General features: G+C 40.3%; 1 protein-coding gene across 5 annotated transcripts in view; it reads left to right on the top strand.

The window, feature by feature from the left end:
- PPP2R2B (protein phosphatase 2 regulatory subunit Bbeta) overlaps positions 1 to 23,892 on the top strand; it is a 495,413-nt gene that overhangs the window by 23,339 nt on the left and 448,182 nt on the right. Inside the window, exon 1 of one of the 5 annotated variants that reach the window (XM_037800853.1) lies at positions 10,053 to 10,152. The exons of 3 other annotated variants lie outside the window; for them this stretch is intronic. In XM_037800853.1, the coding sequence (XP_037656781.1) occupies positions 10,074 to 10,152 (79 nt within the window). In that variant the 5' untranslated portion in view covers positions 10,053 to 10,073. Of the gene's footprint in view, positions 1 to 10,052; positions 10,153 to 23,892 lie in introns of those variants that run through there. One more of the 5 variants, XM_037800849.1, reaches the window with a different exon arrangement.

Raw genomic sequence — 23,892 nt, 5'->3', positions numbered from 1 at the left:
AGTAAACCTGACTAGCCCTGAGCAAATGCCTACAAGTTCCAAAGTAGCAGTACAGGGAGTTAGTCTAATTCTAGGTCCTGTCCTCCATCCTGTGCTAGACTACAGGGCAGAGAGTGCTAAGGACGTGTAACCCAGGATACAATGCAGCATCAAGACAATGAGAGGGTAGGGGTCAGAGGTCTGAGCTGGAACCTTAGCTCCTCCACTTCCTTGTAGTTAGTAGGTTATTCAACCTTTCTGTGCAAATTTCCTCATCTATATACAGAGAAAATAATAACATTTACTCTATCACAGATTTTCCAAGAGCAGTAAATTTTAGAGCTATTCTAGGTATAGTGCTTAGCAAAGTGACTGGAACCTAGTAACAATTCAGTAAGATTTGGTGGTTGCTGTTATTACTATGATTATTAAAATCAAATCAGATTTCCACAGCTCAGACTAAAGCAATCGTAGTGCCTGCTCACTCTGATATCCCTTTATAAATTAGAATATGTTATTTGTCTACCTTCTATAGGTACTATGAGAGGTAACATAAAATTTGGTGGAAAATATGCTTGACTTTATTACGCTTTTCCTTCTATAGTCTTTTCAATGACAGCCAAAATCTTCTGTTATAGGTTTTGTTTTTTATTTGCTGCATGGTACCATCTGCTCTACATTGAGCCTTTCCTCCATCTTCAAAGTCCTCTTTAGTCTTATCTGTAACTGCCCACCTCTCTCGTGCTTTAGTCACATGCCTAGAGAGCTGACTGATCAATTGATCCAGGCTGTCAACCAAAAATGTAAATCAAGTCCCTCTGACCCCTCTGCTAGGTCTGGGGGATGAATAGTGAGCAAGTCAGACATGATCCCTGCCCTCATAGTACTTACATTGGAGCAATAAAACAAACATTAAAGAAGTCATAATTTAAAAATATTTAAATTAGAAGAGGAAATTGTCGTGATGGTACATTGCAGTGTGTAGCAGTATGGATGAGAGAGCCAAAATCATTGCATGGCTGGCTCCTTCTTGCCTTTAAGGTCTTCATTCACAACGTCACCTCCTCAGAGAAGTCTTCCCTGATTGCCCAAGCAAAGCAGTTACTCTCTACCACATCCTCCATTTTATTTTCTGCATTCTGCTTTTCACCATATAAAATATTCTTGTTGATGTAATGCTTACTTATTTATTGCCTATCTTCCTGTTCTAGAATATAAACTCAATGAGCTAAACCTCAATATATTATTTACTGCTGTATCTCCAGCATCTAAAAGAGTACCTGACACTTAATAGCAGCTAAAAATATTACATTTATGAATGGATGAATGAATTAAACAAGAAAGAGTGTTCTTTCTTCCAGATCATAATTTACAAAGTTGTGAGTTTTACATACAGGCTGGAGGGGTGTGAGGGGGTGGAAAGTATATTATGATTATTCTTGTTCAGTTCAATTGAATTCAATTCAGCAAATACTTATCAAGTTCCTATTATGCACCAGGCAATGAATTTCATACTCAGAATTCAGCACAGAAAAGTCAAAGTTTTATCTTCCTGCAACTTAGAGTCTGGCAAAGGAGTGAGATACTAAACAGCAATTATCAGAGTAATTGGATAGCACTTACTTGGTGCCAGGAACATTTCTAAGCACTTGACTGAATTATCTCATCACCACGACCCTGTACCCTAGGAACAATTATATCCCCCAAGAAGAGGGCAGGGCTGTTGCAGTCTTGTTTATTATTGATTCCTTAGTACCATGCATGGGGCCAGGCATAAGCAGATGTCAGTAAGTATGTTCAATAATGGATGAGCGTTATAAAAGGGGAGGGTGGTATCTGAGAGTCTGTATGGGGATTTGACCCAGCCTGAGGCATTAGGAAAACTCTCCCTGAAGATGTGACATTTTATCTGAAATTTGAAGAATGAATAGGAATTTGCTTTGCTTTGAGTTGAGAGTGAAAACTAGGCTGGCTCATTCTGACTGATCTTAAATACACTATTTTTTTCTCCCTGGGCTTTAGTTTCTTCCTTAGCAAAATGAAAAAAATGTGATGATAAACCAACCCGAAAGGAGGTTGTAAGAACCTGCTAAAAAGGAATCATCTCAGGACAACTTTCCCATAAGAGTTGGGAATGACACTGGAGGGAATAGGCTGTTGGGAGGCTTCCAATTCCATTGGCCCCATGGCCGGGACTCCTGGGGGACTCTGCAGGGCAGATGTGACGGCTTTAGATCTCCCAAGAGGTCAGGGTAAAGGAAAATCTTGGAGCTGTCTGGTCCATAGAGCAGCACCCAGGAAACTCCCAATTAATTGCTTTTATGCCATTGATGTCAAAACCTCAAATATGGACATCATCTAGGAAAGTTCTTGTTCCTGTTCTCTGCTCTGCCAGACTATAGGGTCCTTCTCACATGGCACCAAAAATTGGTCACCTTTATCCCTTCTGCTAGGTATCTGGTTTCCCTTTCAGAGATGTCTCTCTGCTCATGGGCCCTTCCTCCAGGCCCCTCTGTCATTGCCTTAGAGCCCCCATCTTTATAAAGTTGTCATTCCTCTCTTGGTGATCCTTGTCTTATATCTAATGGCAATGGTTTATCAGTCTAATTCCACTTACAGAGTTAATAACTGCTAACTTCTCATTTTCTATGCCTCCCAGTAAGATAATTGCCTTTTACCAGGAGGTTTTTGTAAATAATGCCTAATGCAAAAGCGTGGATGTCTAAGGTTGACCTTTTGGGTCAAACACCTTATCTATGAATTTTTTCATCCTTCTTTCTGCTGTCACAGGCTCTATGAGACTGTATTATAACAGTTTATTAGTCTTTTAAAAAATATATATACAGTCTTGAGACGGAGATGGAAGAAGATGGCGGCATAGAGAGGAGTGGAGGCTAGTCAGTCTCCCTGGAACAACTAATAAACAACCACAAACAAATAATAAATAATCTTAAATAACTGCAGGGGGACAACTGTGACTGTACACTCATCATACATCAACCTGAATTGGGAGGAATGCCTGAGATTGCAGCATAAAATCTTAAGTAAAAACTGCATATCCAAGCCAGGAGCCCCCTCCCCCAACAGCCCAAACTGCAAAGCCTGGTGGTGCTAGAGGCACCACTCTACCAAACTACAAAGCCTTGCTGTGCTACGGAACAACACTCTCCAAGCAAGCAAATATAGCTCAACTGAGCTCCAACTGGGGTTTTAATTAGCAAGCGAGGACAGTTCAATACAAGCCATGAATCCCCAACAAGCAGACAGAGGCTTTTGGTGATGACTGACCTTTGAGAGCTGGAGGACCTCTCTGGGAGGGAGGGGGAGCCCAGAGGACTGGGTGCTGTCTCTACCTGACAGGTGAAACCAAGGGGAGCTGCAGACTGACCCTGAAGGGGATCTTTCTGTCCTTTTTTTCAGCTCAGTGGAGAAAGCCTCAGCAATTTTCAGTTCCCAGCACTCAGACCCAGACAAGGGTGGACATAGCAGAGTCAGAGGCTATTCAAATGCAAATGACCTCTCCCCAGCGATATATCTTCCCTGAGAGGAAAGAGGCAGAGCCAAGCTCTACTATCCGCCTTCCATTCAGAACCAGACCCCAGAGCCTGGGGGAAAATAGCCACAGGCCACACCTCCTTACACCAGTCTGGAGCTACAGGCTGACAGGTGCCACCTGCTGGGAAGAAAAGCACAGTGGCTTGATGCCTCACAGGGTGTACCAATCTTGTAAGACACACCCTCAGGGAGCCCTGAAACTACTGCCTCCTTCCAAGACCTGAGCCTGTTCTGGTCTAGGAAAATCTGATTGGGGTAACCAAGGAGGCCAGATGCCTAGACAGCAGAAAACTACAACCTACACTAGGAGGGGCGAAGTTATGGCCCATCAAAGGAACAAACTAACACTTCAACTGAGATACAGGAATTTAAACAACTAGTGCTGGATCAATTCAGAAAGTTTAGGGAAGGTGTGGCAAAAGAGAGGAAGCGTATAATGAAAACACTGGGCATACATAAGGTAGAAATCAAAAGTTTGAAAAAACAACTGACAGAACCTATGGAAATGAAAGGCACAACACATGAGATGAAGGAAACAATGGAACATACAACAGCAGCTCTCAAGAGGCAGAGGAAAACACTCAGGAACTGGAGAACAAGACACTTGAAAGCCTACACACAAAAGAACAGATAGAGAAAAGAAAGGAAAAATATGAGCAATGGCTCCAGGAACTTAAGGACAAAACAAAATACAGGAATGTACATGCCATGGTGTTCCCAGAGGAGAATAGAAGGAAAAAAGGGGCAGAAGCAATAATAGAGGAAATAATGAATGAAAATTCCCATCTCTTATGAAAGACATAAAAATTACGGAATCCAAGAAGCGCAGGCATACTCCAAGCAGAATAGATCTGAATAGGCCTAAGCCAAGACACTTAATAATCAGATTATCAAGCATCCAAAGATAAAAAGAGAATCCTGAAAGCAGCAAGAGAAAAAGTGATCCATCATATATAAAGGAAGCTTGATAAGACTACATGAAGATTTCTCAATAGAAACCATGGAGGCAAGAAGGAAGTGGGGTGATATATTTAAGATACTTAAAGAGAAAAAACCACCGACCAAGAATCTGTATCCGGCCAAAACTGTCTTAAAATATGAGGGAGAGCTTAAAATATTTTCTGACAAACAAGACAATGACAGAGTTTGTGAACAAGATACCTGCTCTACAGGAAACACTAAAGGGAGCACTGCAGACAGAAAGGAAAGACAGGAGTGAGAGATTTGGGAACACAATTTTGGGAGATAGTAACACAGCAATGTAAGTACACTGAACAAAGATGACTGTGAGTGTGGTTGAAAGAGGAAATTTAGGAGCATGTGGGACACCAGAAGGAAAGAGGAAAGATAAAGACTAGGACTGTATAACTCAGTGAAACCTAGGGTGCTCAACAATTGTGATAAAAGATACAAGTATGTTTTTACATGAGGTAGAACAAATGAATGTCAACATTGCAAGGTGTTAAAAATGGGGTGGGATTGGGGGAAAAATACAATCAGTGCAAACTAGAGACTATAATTAACAGAAACATTGTATTATGCTTCCTTTAATATAACATAGGCAATATACCAAAGCTAAATGCATATGGGGAGGGGGGACATAGGGGAAGGGTATGGGACTCGGCATTGGTGATGTTGTCTGACTCTTTATTCTACTTTAGTTTAATGCTATCTTTCCTTTTGTTGCTTCCTAGCTGGCATGTTTTTTTGTTTTGTTTTGTTTTGTTTTGTTTTGTTTCTCTCTTTCTTTTTTTCCTTTTCTCCTGTCTCTCTACCTTCTTTAATTCTTCCTCCTCCTTTGTGGAGTAAATGGAGATGTACTTATACAGATAGTGGCAATGGTGGTGAATACATAAATACATGACTATTCAGGGAACCATTGATTGTTTACTTAGGATGGAATGTATGGTGTGTGAACAAAACCATCTTAAAAAAAATGAGTTGATGAAGAAACCTTGAGGGCACTATATTGAGTGAAATAAAACAGACACATAAGGACTAATATTGCAGGGTCTCACTGATATGAACTAATGAAATGAAATGGAAGTTATCAGGATATGGAATGAGGCTAAACAGTGGGGAGCGGTTGCTTATTATGAGCAGAATATTCAACTAGGGTGAACTTAAACGTTGGAAATGGACAGAGGTGATGGTAGCACACTGTGAGAATAACAGTGCTGAATGGTGTGTGAAGGTGGTGGAAAGGGGAAGCTCAGAGTCACATATGTCACCAGAAGGAAAGTTGGAGGTTAAAAGATGGGAATGTATAAAACAGTGAATCTTGTGGTGGACAGTGCCCATGATTAACTATACAAATATTAGAAATCTCTCTCATGAACTAGAACAAATGTATGGCACTATAACTAGAAGTTAATAATAGAGAGGTATATAGGAAAAAATATATACCTATTGCAAACTATATACTACAGTTAGTATTTTAACATTCTTTCATCAACAGTAACAAGTATGCTATACCATTATTATGAATCAATAATGGAGGGGGGTTGGTTAAGGGTATGGGAAGATTTGAGTTTCCTTGTATCATGTGTCTTTATTTCTTTTCTGGAGTAATGAAAATGTTCTAAAAATAAAAAAAAATTAACTGTGGTGATGGATGCACAGCTATATGATGGTACCATGGGCAATTGATTGTACACTTTGAATCTTTGGATAATTGTATGGTATGTGAACAATCTCAATTAAAAAAATAAATTAAAAAAAGAAAAAAAAGAAAAAAATATATACAGTCTTGAGCAGGGACTGTATCTTATATCCTGTATTCCCGTAACTCAGCCTAGTACCTGATAGATAGTTAGGGTGGCAACAAAATGTTGGATAAAAATTATGATTTAGACAAGGGTATTTGGGAAACTTTCTGTTACCCTTACCCTTCAGGCCAAAGCATGAAATTAAACACCTTATTCCAGAGTTTCTTAAGCTTTAACATAAGAATCACTTGGACCAGTAAAGATACAGATTCCGTGTCTATCCCCAGGCGGCAGTCTGAATCAGTAGTCTTGGAGGCTATGACATCTGTATTTTTGACAAGCTCACCCACTGATTCTGATGCAGAAACAATGGATCACCTTTGAGGCTGTCTTTGGATAAATTGTTATATTCTCTCAGCCTGTTTAGTTTTCTGTAAAAGATTTTCAGAAACTCCAAAGAGCAAAAGAATGTGAAAACACATTGAAACCATTCAAATGGTGCAGTGCAAACAACCTACATCAGAATCACTTGTTCAAGAAAATTTCAAATTTGTTCTTTCTGTCCCTTGCCCTTTCTGTATACAGGTAGAAAAGGCACCTAGGTCTGGCACTAACTCAGGCATTTACATTGGGAAGGCAATTTCAATTGCGGTCCTTAGGTATTGACTGGTTTGGAATGGCCCATTTGGGGCTTGGATGCTAACCCCATTGCTCTTTTGTTCTCAAGGGAGGAGACAGCCTTTTTGCTTAGTTCTTTGAGGGTAATTATGGGCAGCAACATCAGTGAGCATATTTTCACCCAGGAAGTATTTACCAAGTGCCTACTATTTGCTCAAAAGGCCTTTGCTAAATTCCTGTTGCTTATCTAGACTGAAATATATAAGGTTGAACATGCATATTCATAATTTCATAACACCTTTGCTTGAATGATCTATTCCAGCTTTATGATAGGCTCAAATTCACTTCATTCATGTCATGAAGGACCCCCCCAAAATGTACAAAACATCTTCCATAAATTTCCCCGCATAAATATTCACTTATTCACTTACTAAACTAATATTTATTGGCTACCTACTTGATGTGGGCACTGTATAGGACACTGGAGGTGAAGAGATGAATTAAACATTGACCTCTCTTTCAAGTATTTTACAATTTCATTGTTTAGACAAAACAGGTAAGTACAGTAAGGCACTGTGATTAAGGGCTAATATTACTATTATAGATAATAATGATTAAATTTAGGAAGCACTTAGAATGTTAGGTACTGTGCTAAAAAGCCCTTTATATGAACCATTCAGTTTTGCCCTCAAAATTATATGAGAGTCTATTATTATCCTTATTAGATATTTAATGGGGCTTAGAGAGGTTAAGTAAGTTGCCAAAGATCACACAGTAAGTCAATATCAAAAACAGAATTAAATTCAGGCTGTCTAACTGCTGAGCCACCTCTTAACCACTCCCTGCTCTATAGCAGCTCTTGGGCTGATGCATGGCTTTAGAAGCTCAGAGAAGGCCAACAACAATGAGGTACTTTGAATTATAATTCAATATCCCCATAAATACGTGTTCTTAATCTTAATCCACATCCCTATGGCTGTGAACCCAATGTAAATAGAACCTCTTGAAGATGTTATTTTTAGTTAAGGTGTGGTAACTGAACCAGGGTGGCCTTAATCTGGAGGCCTTATAAAGAGAACCTAGAGGTCAAGGAGTGAGAACATGAGTCAGAAATACAAGCCAAGGTACCCCAAGGATTGCTGGTAGTCAGCATTAGAACACTACAGTCTTTGGAGAGAAAGCAACCCTTGTCGATATGTTGATTTTGGACTTCTTTTAGCCTCAAAACCATGAACCAATAAATCCCCACCATTTAAGCCAACCCATGTGGTGTGTGGTAGTTGTCAACAGACTGGCAAACTAAGACAAACAATAAGAGCAGCACTGGTAGCAGCAGTTTGTCATGTGCCTACAGTGTGCCAGGTGCTTTATGCTTATTGTCTCACATATTTCTTTCAAGAATAAGTGAGAAAACCCTTATTGTTGTTCCTGTTTTATAGATGCAGAATCTGAGGCTCACAGGTATTATATTTTTGTTCATGTTTACCCAACCACTAAATGAATGCCCTGGGATTCAAACTTGAGTCTGATTGACCCCAAAGCCCACACTCCTTCACTCTGCCGCACTGCTGAACATAGATGAGATGTGAAGCACCTCTTGGGAAGAGACCTCTTGATATGCTCTTGTCATGTCTTTGAGGTTATCCTCAAAACCAAAGCAGACTACTGAGGCACTGTTTAAACTGCACCTTACTTTGAATGGCTCTACCTTGCCAGGTACCTGGGGCCAAGGAGTTGATGGATTTCATGAGTATAGCAAGACTAAATGGCATGCCTCCATTGTAATTTTGTCATCAAATCTCATGGTCCAAAAATCAGAGAGGTGATATATGGAAACAGTTGGTTTACATGATCTTAGCCTGGACTGGCACTAGATTACTCTACAGCTTTAAGACTTTGCTCTTCTGGGCAGAGTGTCATACTCTCTGTTTTCATTTCCTAGGCTGCTGAAAGCAAATACCATGGAGTGGGTTGGCTTAACAAAGGGAATTTTTAGCATATAGTTTTGTCCAAATCAAGCCACCATCAGGGCTCTGCTTTCTTCCCAAAGACTGGCTGCTGGCAGTCCTCGACTCCTCTGTCACATGGCAAGGTACATGGCGGTGTCTGCTGGTCTCTCCCTTCCCTTCTGGGTTTCTTTGCTTTCGGCTTCTTGATTCCATGACTCTCTCTCCCTCTTCTCTCTCTCTCTCTCTCTCTCTCTCTCTCTCTCTCTCTCTCTCTCTCTCTCTCTCTCTCTCTGTCATTCTCCCCCTCCCTCCTTTATTTGAAATCTCCATGAGAGTTTTGGTAAAGTTGGCATAATCCTTAGATCACTTTACCTTTTCTATTTTCTTATGCTATCAGTATACACGGGCTGGTAAAGTGTCAGTTCCATTGGCCTTAGACTTTATTCTCATGTTATGGCTTTATATTTGCACAGCAGATAACTAGGAACTAAGTTATTTCTCCCCTGTGCATGCTGGCAGGGAGAAAAGCAGTGGTAGAGCACAGAATCTGTCTGTGTTAGCCCTCTGTCACCGACGACTCAATCCAGCTTTTGGCTTCACCTAAATGGTAAATGGACTTATTGTTTGGGCTTTGGTATTAAAAAAAAAAAAGAAAAGAAAAGAAAAGAACTAAATCTAGATTAGGTGGGGACAGAGCCCCATTTCATTGCACTGTGCTTTAATATCCCTGAGCTCCATGGTATTGCGTAGGGTGGCTCCTTTTAACAGCCGTCTCTCTTCAGAGGGGAACACTATGCTGTCTTTGTTTCCTCTGATCTTTCAGTTAAATGAGAGATGGTCACTTATCCTCACTACTCCCATATCCTGCTGGATTTCTGATGCTAAAAGAGTAACTGACCACATGCAAAGCGGTAGAGGTTTTAGGCAGGGCATTTCAGCGTGTGTTTACAGGCAGAGCTGACTTACTCAGCAAATCCTGCTCGGAGGAGCTGCAGCCAATGAAGAGGCTATATCCCGGCTTGCTTGGGGGCTTCTGAGTTTGAGCTGCATGCAGAAATGTAAGGCAGTGCTTCCTGGTGCTGATGGCAAAATGGGACCCATCTCTAGTTATTCCTCGGGCTTCCCAGCTTTGCAGATCTGGGAGAGAGCCTACATAAACATATTGGTGATGTAGCCAGCTTTAAAGGTCGAGAGAATCCTTATGGATTCAGAAGACTGGTTTTTTATTTAGATTTTTATTTTTTATTTTTTGTATTTTTGGAAGATGAAATGCTTCTCTCGTTACCTGCCTTACATCTTCAGACCTCCGAATACCATCCTCTCTTCCAGCTGCCATACGGAAGGTACAGACAAGAGAGGGAGAGTGTCTGGGTGGGTGAGAAAAAGTGGGCTGGTGTATGACTTCCCACAGCCTCTGCTGACACTGCTTTCTGTTGCTATTAGATGACTGTCGTTCCTGGCAAAAGCTTGTATCTGACAGACTTAGATCTGCTTCTAAAATCAGCCTGTCTTCAAGGAAAGGGAAGGATTTTCTGAAGAGCAGAATAATGTTGAAAAGGTGATCTCAAAGCTGAATGTACAGCTGATTAGACAACAATTCAGGAATATTTTGCCAATTTGCCTCCTTCCAGTTAACATGCCAACAAGTCGTTGGAACTCGTGTTAAGAAAAAAATGTTTCAGGAGATGCTGCCACATACATTTATCTAAGCTCTGTTTTGTCAGTGTCTGTTTAGTAACTTGGTGCATGCCCAAGAAAGCAATTAGCAGAAGACAATTAGCCTCCTACCTGACTTGTGTAGCGTTGATTGTTTGATTGGTTCACTCGGAAGCTGTACTTAGGTTGCAGAGCGGTAAGAACACTGCTGACTTTCAGCACTTGCTGGAAATGTGTTTTGTGGGGGTCCTAAGTTAAGGTTTTAAAGGCAAGGGGGAGCTGATCCTTGTACCAGTGGCCCTCAGTTCTTGCTCCTTTTAGGGATTTCCTCTGCTGCCTTCTAACCTAGCATGGTATACATACATACATACGTGTATACTTTGTGCACGTGCGTGTGCCCTGTAAGCTTCATGGGCAATTCACCTTCAACTAACCACTGCAGGTTTCAACAGTTCTACATCCAGTGTCTGGTTATACATCTTCTGTATATGATTTCACTATTTCTTCTGATATGGCACATCGCTGAAAAAGAGCAATTTCAAGAAAAGTAACTGCCTGGCCAGCCATCAGCCTTAGGAGTTGTCCTACCAGGGTCCTTGACTGAAGAGGGCTGGGGATGGTGAGGATGGTGACAACAGCTCAGGTCCAGCCAAGCTCTTCTGGAACTGAGCTGGTGACCAGCCTGTTCTGGCAACTCACCCTTGTTTCCTATCCTTAAGGTGGGAGCCTGAGATTGGGGGCTGTGTATACAAAATGAGAGAAACATAACCTTAAACATTCTATACCATAAGGTAATTTTCAGTCAGTGCCTTCAGGAAAAGGGAGTAGAAGTTTGAAATCATCATTCAATTGAGACTGTGGATAACATTTTTTCATAAACATCAACATTTCAAAGATTTTTTCTTCAATTGTATATTTCCCTTAAAAGATTATTGGTGGGAACGAATCTTTGAGAAATCTTTCCTCCCTCATGGAGAGAAAACTAAATATATATATATATATATATATATATATATATATATATATATATATATGAGGTGGGGTGGAGGGGCATGGATCAAAATCTCAAGGCGAACAATTTCAAAATACAATTTTCAAATACAAAAGACCTAAACTCACCCTATATAAGAAGTCACCTAAATGATTTTGATATTTCTAATAAGTCCCCCTTTCCTTCCCTCTCAGCTTGGACTAAGAACCCAAACACTTGATCTGTTCAGTTGCTGTTTTGAGTATTAATCAAACTAAATATTTGATATCATATAGACAAAAACCCCACCACAGAAATAACTTGTAAAATTGTTTTTATGAAATCAAATTTAACTTATCCAAATTTGATTTATCCAACCAAAATGGAAACCGTATTTTGTTCATGTCAAAAAATCAATCTCTGCTTCAGCCACTATCACCAGATTTAAGAGTAGGGGAGGGGGTAGGGAGAGATGCCCTTAAATTGGTCATGTACCTAATAAAGACATGAGTAAGGTTATCAGCATCTGTCAAATATTAGCATCGTGGATGAGGCACTGGGATAGTGAAAAAGGCACAAGGTCCAAGCAAGCAGTGCCAAGTCACTCATAATTTCTAGGATGTTGTAAGGATTAACTGTGACAATACAAATAAAGTTCTTAGTAAAGCTCAGCAGTCACCCACCCACTCTCATATATTTTCTTAGTCAACTTTTCTTTATCTTTTGCATCATCCGAACCAATGAGTTGTTTCATTAAACACATCACTGTGTCACCAGAAACTAATGCACTTATGTTTCCTTAAAGTTTGTTTGAGGAGAGAATTATGTCACAATGAATCTGAGTTTGTGTTTTTTTCTATTTATATTGTTTGCAATCATGTCACTCTCTAGGGTGTTCTGGAAAAGTTAAGACTATGAACTTCACAGTTTTATTCAATTGGAAAAGCAAGGAATGAATAATTTGTATAGGTGCTGTGAAAGTCAAATGAAGACAAACAATTATAATAAATATACTTTTATAACTTAAAGTAATTCTAGAACATCTTTAAGAAGTTCAACAGTTCCTAGACCTCTTAGAGGACAGAACCATCTTACTTTGAAGACTTGGGTTGTCCTTCCAGCTTTGCCTTGACATGGCTGGTTCTTTTTTGTTTGTTTGTTTTGTTTTGGACTTGGGAAGTTCATGGGTTGCTGAATCCTAGCTCTGTCACATGCCAACTGGGTGACTTTCAGTCATTATTTAACCTCTCTGAGCCTCCGTTTCCTTATTTGTAAAATATGGGTAATAAACCCCATAGGGTGGTGTTTTAGTTTGCTTTGCTAATGAAAGCAGATACCATAAAATGCATTGGCTTTTGACTATGAAATTTATGAGCTTACAGGCTTACAGTTTTGAAGCTGTGAAAATGTGCAAATCTAGGCATCGTCAAGATGATGCTTTATTTCTAAATACCGGCTGTCTGTGATCCTCGATTCCTCTGTCACATGGCAAGGCACATGGTGGCTTCTGCTCATCTCTCCTTTCTCTTCTGGGTTTTGTTGCTTTTGGCTTTTTGCTTCCATGACTTGCTTTCTTTCTGTATTCATCCCATTTATAAAGGACTCCAATAAGAAAATTAAGACCCACCCTGGGCCATTCCTGAAGTAACCTAATCAAGGTCCTACTGACATTTACATCCACAGGAATGACTTAGCTTTAAGAACATGATTTTCTAGGGTGCATACAGTTCCAAACCACCACAGGTGGTTGCAAAAGAATTATTCCAAATGCCACATACAAAGTGGCAATAACAATAGCAATAATACACAGACATGCACAGACCTCACATATTGTACTTACTATCTCCAAGGCATTAGCTAGGCACATTATGTTTGGTAACATGCTTGCATGTCAGGAAGTCAACAATATGTGGTCAACAAATATTTCTTTTTCCTTCCCTCTCCTATTCTCAATCCTCAAACGTGTTTCTTCAAACATCAGATGGAGATTCAATTCTCCATATTGTAGCCAGAATCATCTTTTAAAATATCATGTTCCCACCCCACTCTCACAAACACAAACAGGCTCCCATTTAAAACCTTTCAGTGGCTTTCAATGGTCTACAAGTCCCTGCATTATTCTGACAACCCCCCCCCCCCCACTCTCCAACCTGGCCTCCAGCACACCCCATCTTGCTTGGCCTCCAGTCACACCTGCTGCCTTTGATTCTTCAAACATTCTCCCTCCAACCAGAGACCTTTGAGATACTCTTCTTTCCCTTCTTCCTTGTTTTGTTAATTCTAGCCTTCAACTCTTATCTCAGGCTGTGAAATCATTCTTGACCCCCAGGGGATCACAACTCTTAGAGAACTGGGTTTCTTTACTTCAGCACACTTATCCCAGTTTGCCATCATAATGTAACTGTTTTGTTAACAGTTGTCTCCTTGCTAGACTGAAAGCTTCATGGAAGGAGGACTTACTTGTAATTTCACTGTTGTACTCTCAGCACGAGCATAATACCAGGCACATCAATAAGGTCAACAACTTTTTGTTGAATTAAAGTATAACGAATACCAAGGCTATTGTATAAATTTTTATCTATATATGACAACATTCTGAAAAGTATTAATTCCTAAATGAATGCAAGTTGTTTTGATCATTGAGATGGCAGGACTTTCTGTGGCCATAATTGAGGGCACTGGTTTTATTACAATGCTCCTCTTCAACTTGAAGTAAGAGAAAACAGAAGAAAAGGCAATCAAATAGTGCTGATGATGCATTAACAGGGTTTTGAGAGGACAATCGTACTATCTTCCCTTCTCTGTGGACTGCATTAAGGGAGCATATAACTCTTTGCCCTCTGCTACAAGAGGATGCATCCAGCAAAATGGTTTCAGGCTTAGAGGGACAAAATCACAATCACAACCAAACAGAAACCATTCAGGAGAGAAGAGGGGATTACACTGGTTTTTAAAGTTTACATTGGCTGTTGCTTGGAGTAAATTTAAAATAATCACTCTAGTCCTGAAGCTGTCATAATACATCATGTGAGAGATGGCAGAGCTTGGATTTGGGGCGGGGGTTGGGGGGTGGTGATGACAAGATAGGACAGAGGGGAAGAGGAAACCCACAGGAATGAAAGAATCAGTAAAGTATTAGGAAGCGTGCCCCAATCTTTTCCGATGAACTTAATTTGGCAGCAGACATTGGAAAGCCTTATTTCGTAATCCAACAAATTCTTCCTAAAGAGACCATAGTAATGTGCCTTGTCACATGCTACTTCCTTTCCCCAATTTGTCCTTCTCACATTTCCATGCCACAAACCTCTACTTGTCCTTTAAATCTCTACTCAATTCAAGTCTTTCTAGGAAGACTTCCTCGACCAGCTCCAAAGTCAGAGTTTTTATGAGTCACACAAATCACAATAAATGTGGGAAGAAGAGCTGAGAAGGAGATGCAGCAGCTGCACCACCAAACCTGTGCACTGCTTGCTGTGTGCTGAGGGCTTTGCCTGCATAATCTCTTGTGCTCCTCATGACAATCCCTTGCAACAGACATCATACCATCTCCGTGTTGTAGATGAGGACACTGACCCAGCGCCACAACTTGCCCAAAGCCACAGTTAGTAAAGTGGCAGAGCCAAGACTCAAGTCCAAACTATCTGAATCTAAAACCACTGCTCTTAAACTTTGCAGTGCACTGCACATTTTCTTCTGAGTGTCAGCATAAGAGCGGACTTCAGGGTATATTACAGTCTATTTACACATATGTTTCCTGGGTGGCAACTTGGGCACAGGAAGTCTGCCCTATTCATCTTCAGTCTCTGCATTCTGGTTTAACACAGAGCTTGACACTGAGTAGATGCTCAAAAAATCCTTCTTAGATGGAGGACTGAATAGGAAAGGGAGTGAACAAACTCACCTCTCTCCTATCAGTAATGGCTCCTTCAAGAGGAGGAAACTTCTTAAAGCAGAGTATCTTCCAATGACACCCAAATGCAGGCTTGCTGGAAGTTCTCCCCCCACCCCACACACCCCACCCAGTCACACACATGCACACATGCACTGGAAAAAATATGTCTTTTTTTCTAACCCTTTATTATGTCACAAGTAATAATAAAATAAGTAAAACTTATACAGTGCTTACTATTTTCTAGACACAGTTCCATTGTGTGTGCATATAAATGTATGTGTGTATGTGGGTGTGTGTAGTCCTCAAAACAACCCTGTGAGTTAAGTAATATCATTATCCTAACTTTATAGATAAGGAAACCAAGACACAGAGAAGGTAAGTAATTTGTCCAAGGTCACACAGCTGTTAAGTGCAAGGGCTGGGATTAGAACACATTGCAGTCTGGCTCCAGGGTACATGCTAAGAAAGAATTCATTGCTATATTTTGTGCCTTTTTAATATTTGTGGAATTCTCATCTTTCATGATTTTGGAATTCTCCTCGCAATCCCGTCCACATATTTAGATCCAACCCATTCTTCCAGGCCCATGTCAAACACATCTCCACCCACAGCCTTCCCTAACTACTCATTTTCTCATAGTTCTCTCTCATCTTCACAAATCCACACCCACATTTAAAGTCTTTCTCAGATGTACACAGTGTTTCATTGTAACAGGGAAATAATAGTACTTGCCTCAAGGCATTAGTGTAAGGATTAAATGAGACAAAGTCTTACATTGTTTGATATGCCTTTATGTTTTAAATCTTTTTCTACTTTTCTGTGTACGGTGGATGAATTGTCCCTGTCATCTAAGGTTAACCCTCCCCTTGTGAATTGAGCCCCTTTCCCTCTCTACCACACGAGCTCATCGCTCCTGCAATTGCCCCCCCTCTCCTTTATCAAATTTTTCCTCTCTACAGGATTGTTCTTTGCAGCCCACAAACATGATGCAAATCATTCTACTTTAAATACCCATTACATGATGCTTTATCCTCTTCCAGCTACTGCTCCATTCTCTTCTCCCTTTTTTCAGAAAAAATTCCTTAAAGAGTCATCTCCACTCACTTTTCCCTTTTCTCTCTCCTCTGATTCCCTCCTTCCCAACACTTCACCAAAATTGCTCCTGTGAGAGCCACCAGTGACCACTACATTGATGAACCCAATCATCCTCTGTCAAGCCTCCTCTTACTAATCTCTCAGCAGCTTTGACTCAAATGAATCCTGCTTCTTTCTTGAAAGAATTTCTCGTGTTGGCCTCAAAGCCCACACCTTCTGGTGGTTTCCTTCTCCCTCACTGACCAGTCCTCCTCAGACCCCCCTGCTGGTTCCTCTCCATCTTCCCCACCTGGAAATACTGGAGCCCAGGGCTCAATCCTCTTCCTAATCTATACTTGTTCCTATGTGATCTCATCCATTCCCATGGTCTGAAATAACACCTACTTAACTTATATCTCCATCTCTAAACTCTCTCCTGAAATGCAGACTTGTACTTCCCACTGCCTACCCAACATTTCCACTTGGATGCATAATAGAGATCTCAAAATAGAACTCCTGATTTCCTTTCAAGAAAAACCAGTTTGTCCTGAATTCTACTCCAGTTCAGTAATTAAGAACTCCATTCTCCTAGTTACTTAAGACAATAACCTTGGAGTCTTTTTTTATTTCCTTCTTTCTCTCATATTCTTCTTCCAATTCTATGGTATATCCTCTGAGCTTGATCTCCTAAAAATGTCCACAATCCAAATGTCTTCCCTCTGATGTTTCTACACCAGAGAGCCTTCCCTTTTCTTCCTAGCTAAAAATTACTCCTGTACACACACGCGCACACACACACAAGCACACACATACACACATACATATACATGCCTTCTCCAGTTACTTTAACCCTTTTTATTTTTCCTTCATAGCATTTATCTTTACCTGACATATCATATGTTCATTTACTTATTTATTGCCTGTCTTCTCCCTCTAGAGAATAACACGAAAGCAGAGGCTTTGTCTATTATGTTCGTTCTTATATCATAGGTGCTGAGAACACTTTCTAGGGCATGATAAGCATGTAATATATACTTGTTGATTGAATGAACAAATGTATTTATGAAATTTCAGTGATAAAGTTGATAGAGTGGGCTCTGAAGTCAGATGGACCTGTGTTCCAATCCCAGCGCTGATCATTGCCTGCTTGGTAGCCTTCAGTTACTTACCTGGTGTATTAACTTCCTTAATAAACATATCAAAGCATTATTATGAGAGTGAAAAATAATAGGTTTGCAAACTGCCTATTACTTCTTTTGTATCCCCATTGCTCTGTACTACAGTGACAGATGCAAATATAGGCATTAATAATTCCATGTGGATTGAATTTTTTTACCTATCTACATAGCTAGTATTAATTGTGGGCTCAGTATATGCAAGGTACTGTGTTACATACTTTCAAAAATGTCATGAGAAAAGTACCATTAATTTTTCCTATTTACAGATGAGAAAACAAGGCATAGAATGGCTTAGTAACTTGCCCCAAACCACACAGTTAATATGTGCTAGATCAGGGTTTGCACCCAGACTACCTGACTCCCAAGTCCAGTCTTCCATCTGCCTCACTACGTTGCTTACCACATTTCAGGCATTGTTCTCAGCACATGAGAAATTAAAAGATGTAAAAGGCCCATCCCTAATTTTAAGAAGCTAGGCTCCAGCGGGGGAGAGATACGCCTATGCACACAGCACAAACAATAGGATTTAACCCTGCCTGTGTGTGAGAGTCACCTGTGGAGAATGCATGTGACCATCCCCACCACAGCCCTGTTGAATCTGATCCTTGGAAGTGAGCCCCAGGAATCCTAGTTTTCATATTTCCCCAGGTGACTCTTATGTGAATCAGAGTTGGGAATCAGAGTCGGTGACAAACAACAGTCAGGTGTGAGTAATATAGTAAAAGTTCAAGGGACGTCTCTGGGAGAAAGAGATTGATCAGTTTTGGATCTCTTTGAAATAACAGAGTAAAATCCTGCAGCCTGTAAGAGTCTGCTTTGGTCAAGGCCTCTGATGTCTGGTGGAAAAGTGGCTGTCCTGGAGAGATTCAAGGTCATTGTCAAACACTTCCACATTCAATGGAATCATATTGCTCATCTGTCTGTTCCATAGTAGCTGTGAGTTTAGTTCCAGATTTTGTATTCCGGTACTGGCTTTAAAAATCTCCTAATTTAAAGAAAGTCATTCAATTTCTTGGGCTTTAGTTTTGTCATCTATAAAATGAGGGATAAACATTATACCCATATCAAAGAATTGTTTTGGTGGGTAAATGTGATAATGCACATAAAGTACATAGGCAGGACTCAACTTAAATTAAGAGCTCAGTAAAAGTTAGCTGTTGTTATTATTAATGGTTTGTACTAGTGGAGGCTCCAGAAATCCAGTCTTGCCCAGGGTACTCTGTTACGATGGAAAGAATCCTGGGCCAGCAGTCCGGAGACCAACCTCCCTTGGAAATGGGTTAATCCTGCTGTGCCTCAGAGTTAAATGGGAATATAATAAAACCTCACAGTGTTGGGGTGAGAGTCAAGTGATTTGTGCTTTGTGAAGCTGGGTGTGGTAACCCATTTTAAGGAACTCCTAATAAAATTCATAACAGATTTGACTTAGCAGCTGAGAGTAGGAAAGAAGAAGGATGGAAACTAATGTTTAAATAAAAACCAACTGGGTGCCAGGCACTCTCCATGTGTCATTATCATGGGAGTAATTATCACAACAATCCTGCAGGGTATTATCATCATTTTTATGGATGATGACAGTGAGGGCTGGTGAGATGTCCTATTTAGTTAGAAAGGCCTTTGGCTTTGAAATCAAATAAACCGGACTTCCAATCATGGCTTAATGTTTTTTATCCTTTGAGCCTGTTTCCTTAGCTTTAAAATAGAAGCAATAATGCTTTCTTTTCATGTTTATTGTGAGAATTAAAGATATGGAGTGGAATGTGTCTGGTAGCCACTTAATAGATGGTACTTGTACTTGCTCTGATAATGTCTTTGTCCAGTTCTTACAGCTGGTAACACCCAACCTCATCTGACTGCAAATTCCGTGCTCTTCTCATCAAAACAAGCTTCTGTTATTCATTTATTCATTCTGTCAAACTACATCACCTTTAGAGGTGTTTGGCTGTAATAGACACTGGTCAGTGCTATTCTGATTTGTGTTTCTGATTCCTTATTTTTCTTTGGTTCTTGTGCCCCAAGGCAATTGCTTCATTTTGACTCGATTATATAAATCTAATAGAAAAATCACCGGCAGTGAAATCATTGCCATCATTAGGGAGACTGGCCCATTAGTTTTCTGAGTCATTGTTCCTTCACTGGCAGATCGAGCTGGGAGGAAAGATGGGCTGAGATGGCCAAGGCCTTTATCTTCACAAGTGCCTGAGAAAGCACAGTTAGGAAAAGCAAACAGGAGGAAAATAAATGTATGGCTTCAAACATGTATATGAAAATCCACTATGGATTCCATTGTTTAACACTTGGAAAAGTCAACTTTAAGGGAAGTTTTAGGAGCAAATTCAGTAGCCAGTGAAAGTCCTTGTAAGCAAAGTTATTCATTTATTCACTTACTCATTTCATCATTCAAAATATACAAATACATGCTCATAAATGATGTCTCTAGTATGTGTTAGATGTTGGCTAGTCAATGAGTTCAGTGGTGGTAAATATAGATAAGGCTCCTGCCCTTATGGAAGAAAAATATATTAACCTATTAAATAAATGTAAACTGTGCTAAATGCTGCATAGAAAAGGATATAATATTAGGACAAGGTCTAACAGCATTTCATAATCAACTGGAAAATCAGGAAGTTTTTCCTGAAGAAATGCCACTTGAGCTAAGATCTGAAGGATAAGTAGAACTCACCCAGGCAGAATGGGAGAGAGAATTTTCCAGGCAAAGGTGAGTATGTTTTCAAAGGTCCATTTGCCAGAATGTCACGGTGAATACAAAGTACTGAGAGAAGGTCAGTATGGCTGGAGCACAGGGATGAGGAGAACAGTGGAGAAGAGGCTGCAGGGCGGTGTGACCATGCACACCTTTAGGATATGAATTAAGGGGTTTGATCTTAACTCAAAGAACAATTGGAAATTATTAAAGAGTATAAATTTTGGAAAAACCGTGATCATATTTGCAGCATGTAAAGTTATTTCTGACTGCTATGAAGAGAATGGATTAAAGGGGCTAAGAGTGGATGGGCATATTTTAAGACATTGAACACCCAAAATAGAGATATATGGTCCCTAAAAGCAGTCCTTCCTGTTGCATTATAGTAGACCTGCAGATGGCTCTCTGTATACCCAAATCTGAATGTCTCTTTGTCACTGCATCTGAATAGAACAATCTTATGAACACAGAAACCTGTCTATTGTCTTGAAATCCAGACAAATTTTTATTCTCAATGAGTAATGCCAGGAACACACCATGCTCTGTATTAAACAGGCAGTAAACATTCCAGGCATTGAGAAATAGGGTGAATTTGCTCTTCCAAACCAAGCACTTGCAAAGCACGATATTTAGAAGGAAGAGAAAGCCTGTCTTAGGACAGAACCACTAAGAATGTTTTTATTTCATGTTTATTTAGCAAGAAATTGCTGCTGCCTCAAAGTCTTGTGATAGAATACAATATTCATATAAACAGGAAGGTGGCCCTCTCAAGAGACAGTTGACCAAAAATCAGTCTGGTCAACAAAGGTTAGGAAGTCATGTCCTACTTTAATTATTAATCCATCTTTTCATGGTCCTATAACTCAGATGGTAGAACGTATAAGCAGATGGATGGGAACTCCAAATGCAAAATCGTGCAGGAGACTAGCGGGTAGCATAAACCATAAAGACATGATACTGGCCACAGTGAGTTCAAGCCCTGCCTAAATTCAACCAAATTCAGTTTGAAAAAAGACATGAAGCAAGGTGAAAAAAAACGAACACAGGACTTTAGGCTACCTATTTCCATCCCATTGGAAAGAATCATAGAATTTCTGATTAGGAGAAGACCTCTGAAACCCTCTAGCCCAGCCCTCTCAGGGTTCTGAATTCCCTCACAAACATTCCTGACAAGGGAGCCATGGAGAACTCACTCTCCACCAAACCTGGCTATTCTACTCCCAGACAATGCTGACTATTATTAGGTTTTCATTTTAAGTTGAGCTGGAATCTATTTCTTAGAATCACCAAATAGTAAATCTGAGGCTTTTTCCACATGACAATTCTATATGTGCCTGAGGATGGTTCATGCCCTGTATAGACTAAAGATCCCATGTTCTTTCAAGTATTTTCTTTTGAATCCACCTACAGTCAGGGTGTTAATAAGGAGCATTTAGGTGTCAGGCCCTGTCCTAAGTGTTTTAATGTATTGACTCTTAATTCTGATGGTAATCCAACCAAGAAGAAACTTTTGTTATCCCCATTTTAAGTAACTTGCCCAAGCCACACAGCAAGCGGCAGGAGTGGAATTTGGACCCAAACAGGATGACACCAAAGTTTTGTTTTCCCACCTCTGGCATAGAGGGAAAAGTACAGGCTTTTGTTTTGAATCTTTGGGTTTGAATCCAAACTCCAACACTTCTCCTGGCATACTGACTGCCATTGAGTAAGACTACATTTCTTTATCTGTAAGATGATGATCATAAATCCTACCTCAGTAAGGTAAGATTAAATAAAATAATGTCTGTAAAGCCACAGCACAATGTCTTTGCCATAGTGGGCCCACAGGAAAGACAGGATGGTTGGTCGAATAAAGAAAGTCATGAATAAATAAATGAATACCATCTGAGCCTGCCCACCCTAGCAATGCTTTCTTATTCTTTACCTCAATTCTCAAGCAAAAATACCTATTTTACATTGCCCAGGAAGTCAACCAGGGACAAAGCACGAACAATGCACAAGAGACTGGGAAGACTATAAGGGTATAATATAATATCACCATAAATCATTGCTCTACTCCCACCAATACAGACTTTATGGTTTCCATAGCCTAGAAGTAAAGCAAACAAGTGACTAGATAGTAGCCATTTGAATAGTTTAATGTCTTTGTTCAACCCCCTTCAATGGTTTCCTATTATGCTCTGTAAAGTCTAGAGCCCTTCCATGGCCTAAAAAGCCGGTATGTGATCTGCACCCCCATTAGCTCCTCTAATTTTTCCCTCCACTGATAGCCTTCGAGCCACACTGGCCTCCCTGCTGCTCCTCAAGCATATCACACACGTTCCTTCTTCAGAGCCTTTGTACTTGTTCCCTCTGCCTGGAATGCTCTTCCCCCAGCCATCTGGTTCTTTCCCTCACTTCTTTTAGGTCTTTGCACAAATATCAGCCCTCAAATGGGCCTTCCCTACCTACTCTACTTGAAAGAGCACACCTCCCTATCAATGTCCTTTATTTTACTTTATAGATTTTGTCACTGCTTGATGCCTTGCAAACTTGCATTTATTTATTGTTCATTTGCCCTTACTATACCATAAGCTCCATGAAAGCAGGTGCCTTGTGCTTTTGTTCATCAATGTACATCGTGTGTAGTAGGTATATAATAAATCTCTGTTGGATAAATGAGTAAATAATCATGTTTAGTAGCAGCAGTAGGGAGATAGTGTTACCCACAAGTTTTTTGTTCCTCTCCTTTTAGGACAGTGTTTCTCAAATGTTGGTGTACTTAAGAATTATCTGCAAGGCTTAGTTAAAAATGCAGATTTAAGGGCTCAGCCTCCTTCCAATAAAACAATCAATCGATAGATTCTGAGTGGAGCCCAAGAATCTACATTTTCAAGATATGAAACATTCCAGCATGTTCTGATGTAGGAGTGCCCAGTGCAGTGCTTCCAGAAACACTGTCCTAGGATGACAGAAAGTAAAAAAAAACAACAACACATAAGCAACATCCCTGAATTCTGCATGGTTTCTTTCCTTCTCCACATTTAATCCAAGGTGCGGAAACTCTCGCGTTAACATCAGGGAGCAATGATGTTGGGAAGATAGGTGTTGGTTGTATTGCTCGTAAGTGCTCCCATCTCTCTATTGGAGAGAGCACAGCTGCAGACCTGTTAAAGGAAGGGCTTAGAGGTGAACTCAGAAGCAAAAGGGCAGAATTCATTTCCTCCTTTGCCTGTGCATAAAGCAGTTGTCTGAATGGCTGCTGCAGCCTGTGAGTAGGAGAGGGCAGCTCATCAAACCAGACAACCAGAGCTGGAAGAGACACCGGAAATCCTGTTTGGAGCCCCACCCACCATCTTGCACAAGACTTAAGTAAACTGCCCCAAACCACTGCTAGTTAGCGTAAAAGCTGGGACTGACACCCAATCTGCAGTTTCTCTGTTGTGTTTTGCCTCTTTACTCCCTTGGAAAGTGGTTTGATTGTTCCTAATAGTCCTGTGAATTTCTTGGAATTATGCAGACTTGAGTAGAGACTGTGTAGATGGGAGGGAAAAAAAGCACACACACAAACTGTAAAGAATATTTCCTCTCGCACTGCTGGCATGTGTCTTGATAAGCTCTCAGCCGAGA

Source organism: Choloepus didactylus, chromosome 13 (genome assembly GCF_015220235.1).
Source record: "Choloepus didactylus isolate mChoDid1 chromosome 13, mChoDid1.pri, whole genome shotgun sequence".
Lineage (NCBI taxonomy): Eukaryota > Metazoa > Chordata > Mammalia > Pilosa > Megalonychidae > Choloepus > Choloepus didactylus.
Note: the sequence above shows the minus strand (reverse complement) of the source record. Positions and strands in the feature narration are given on the sequence as shown.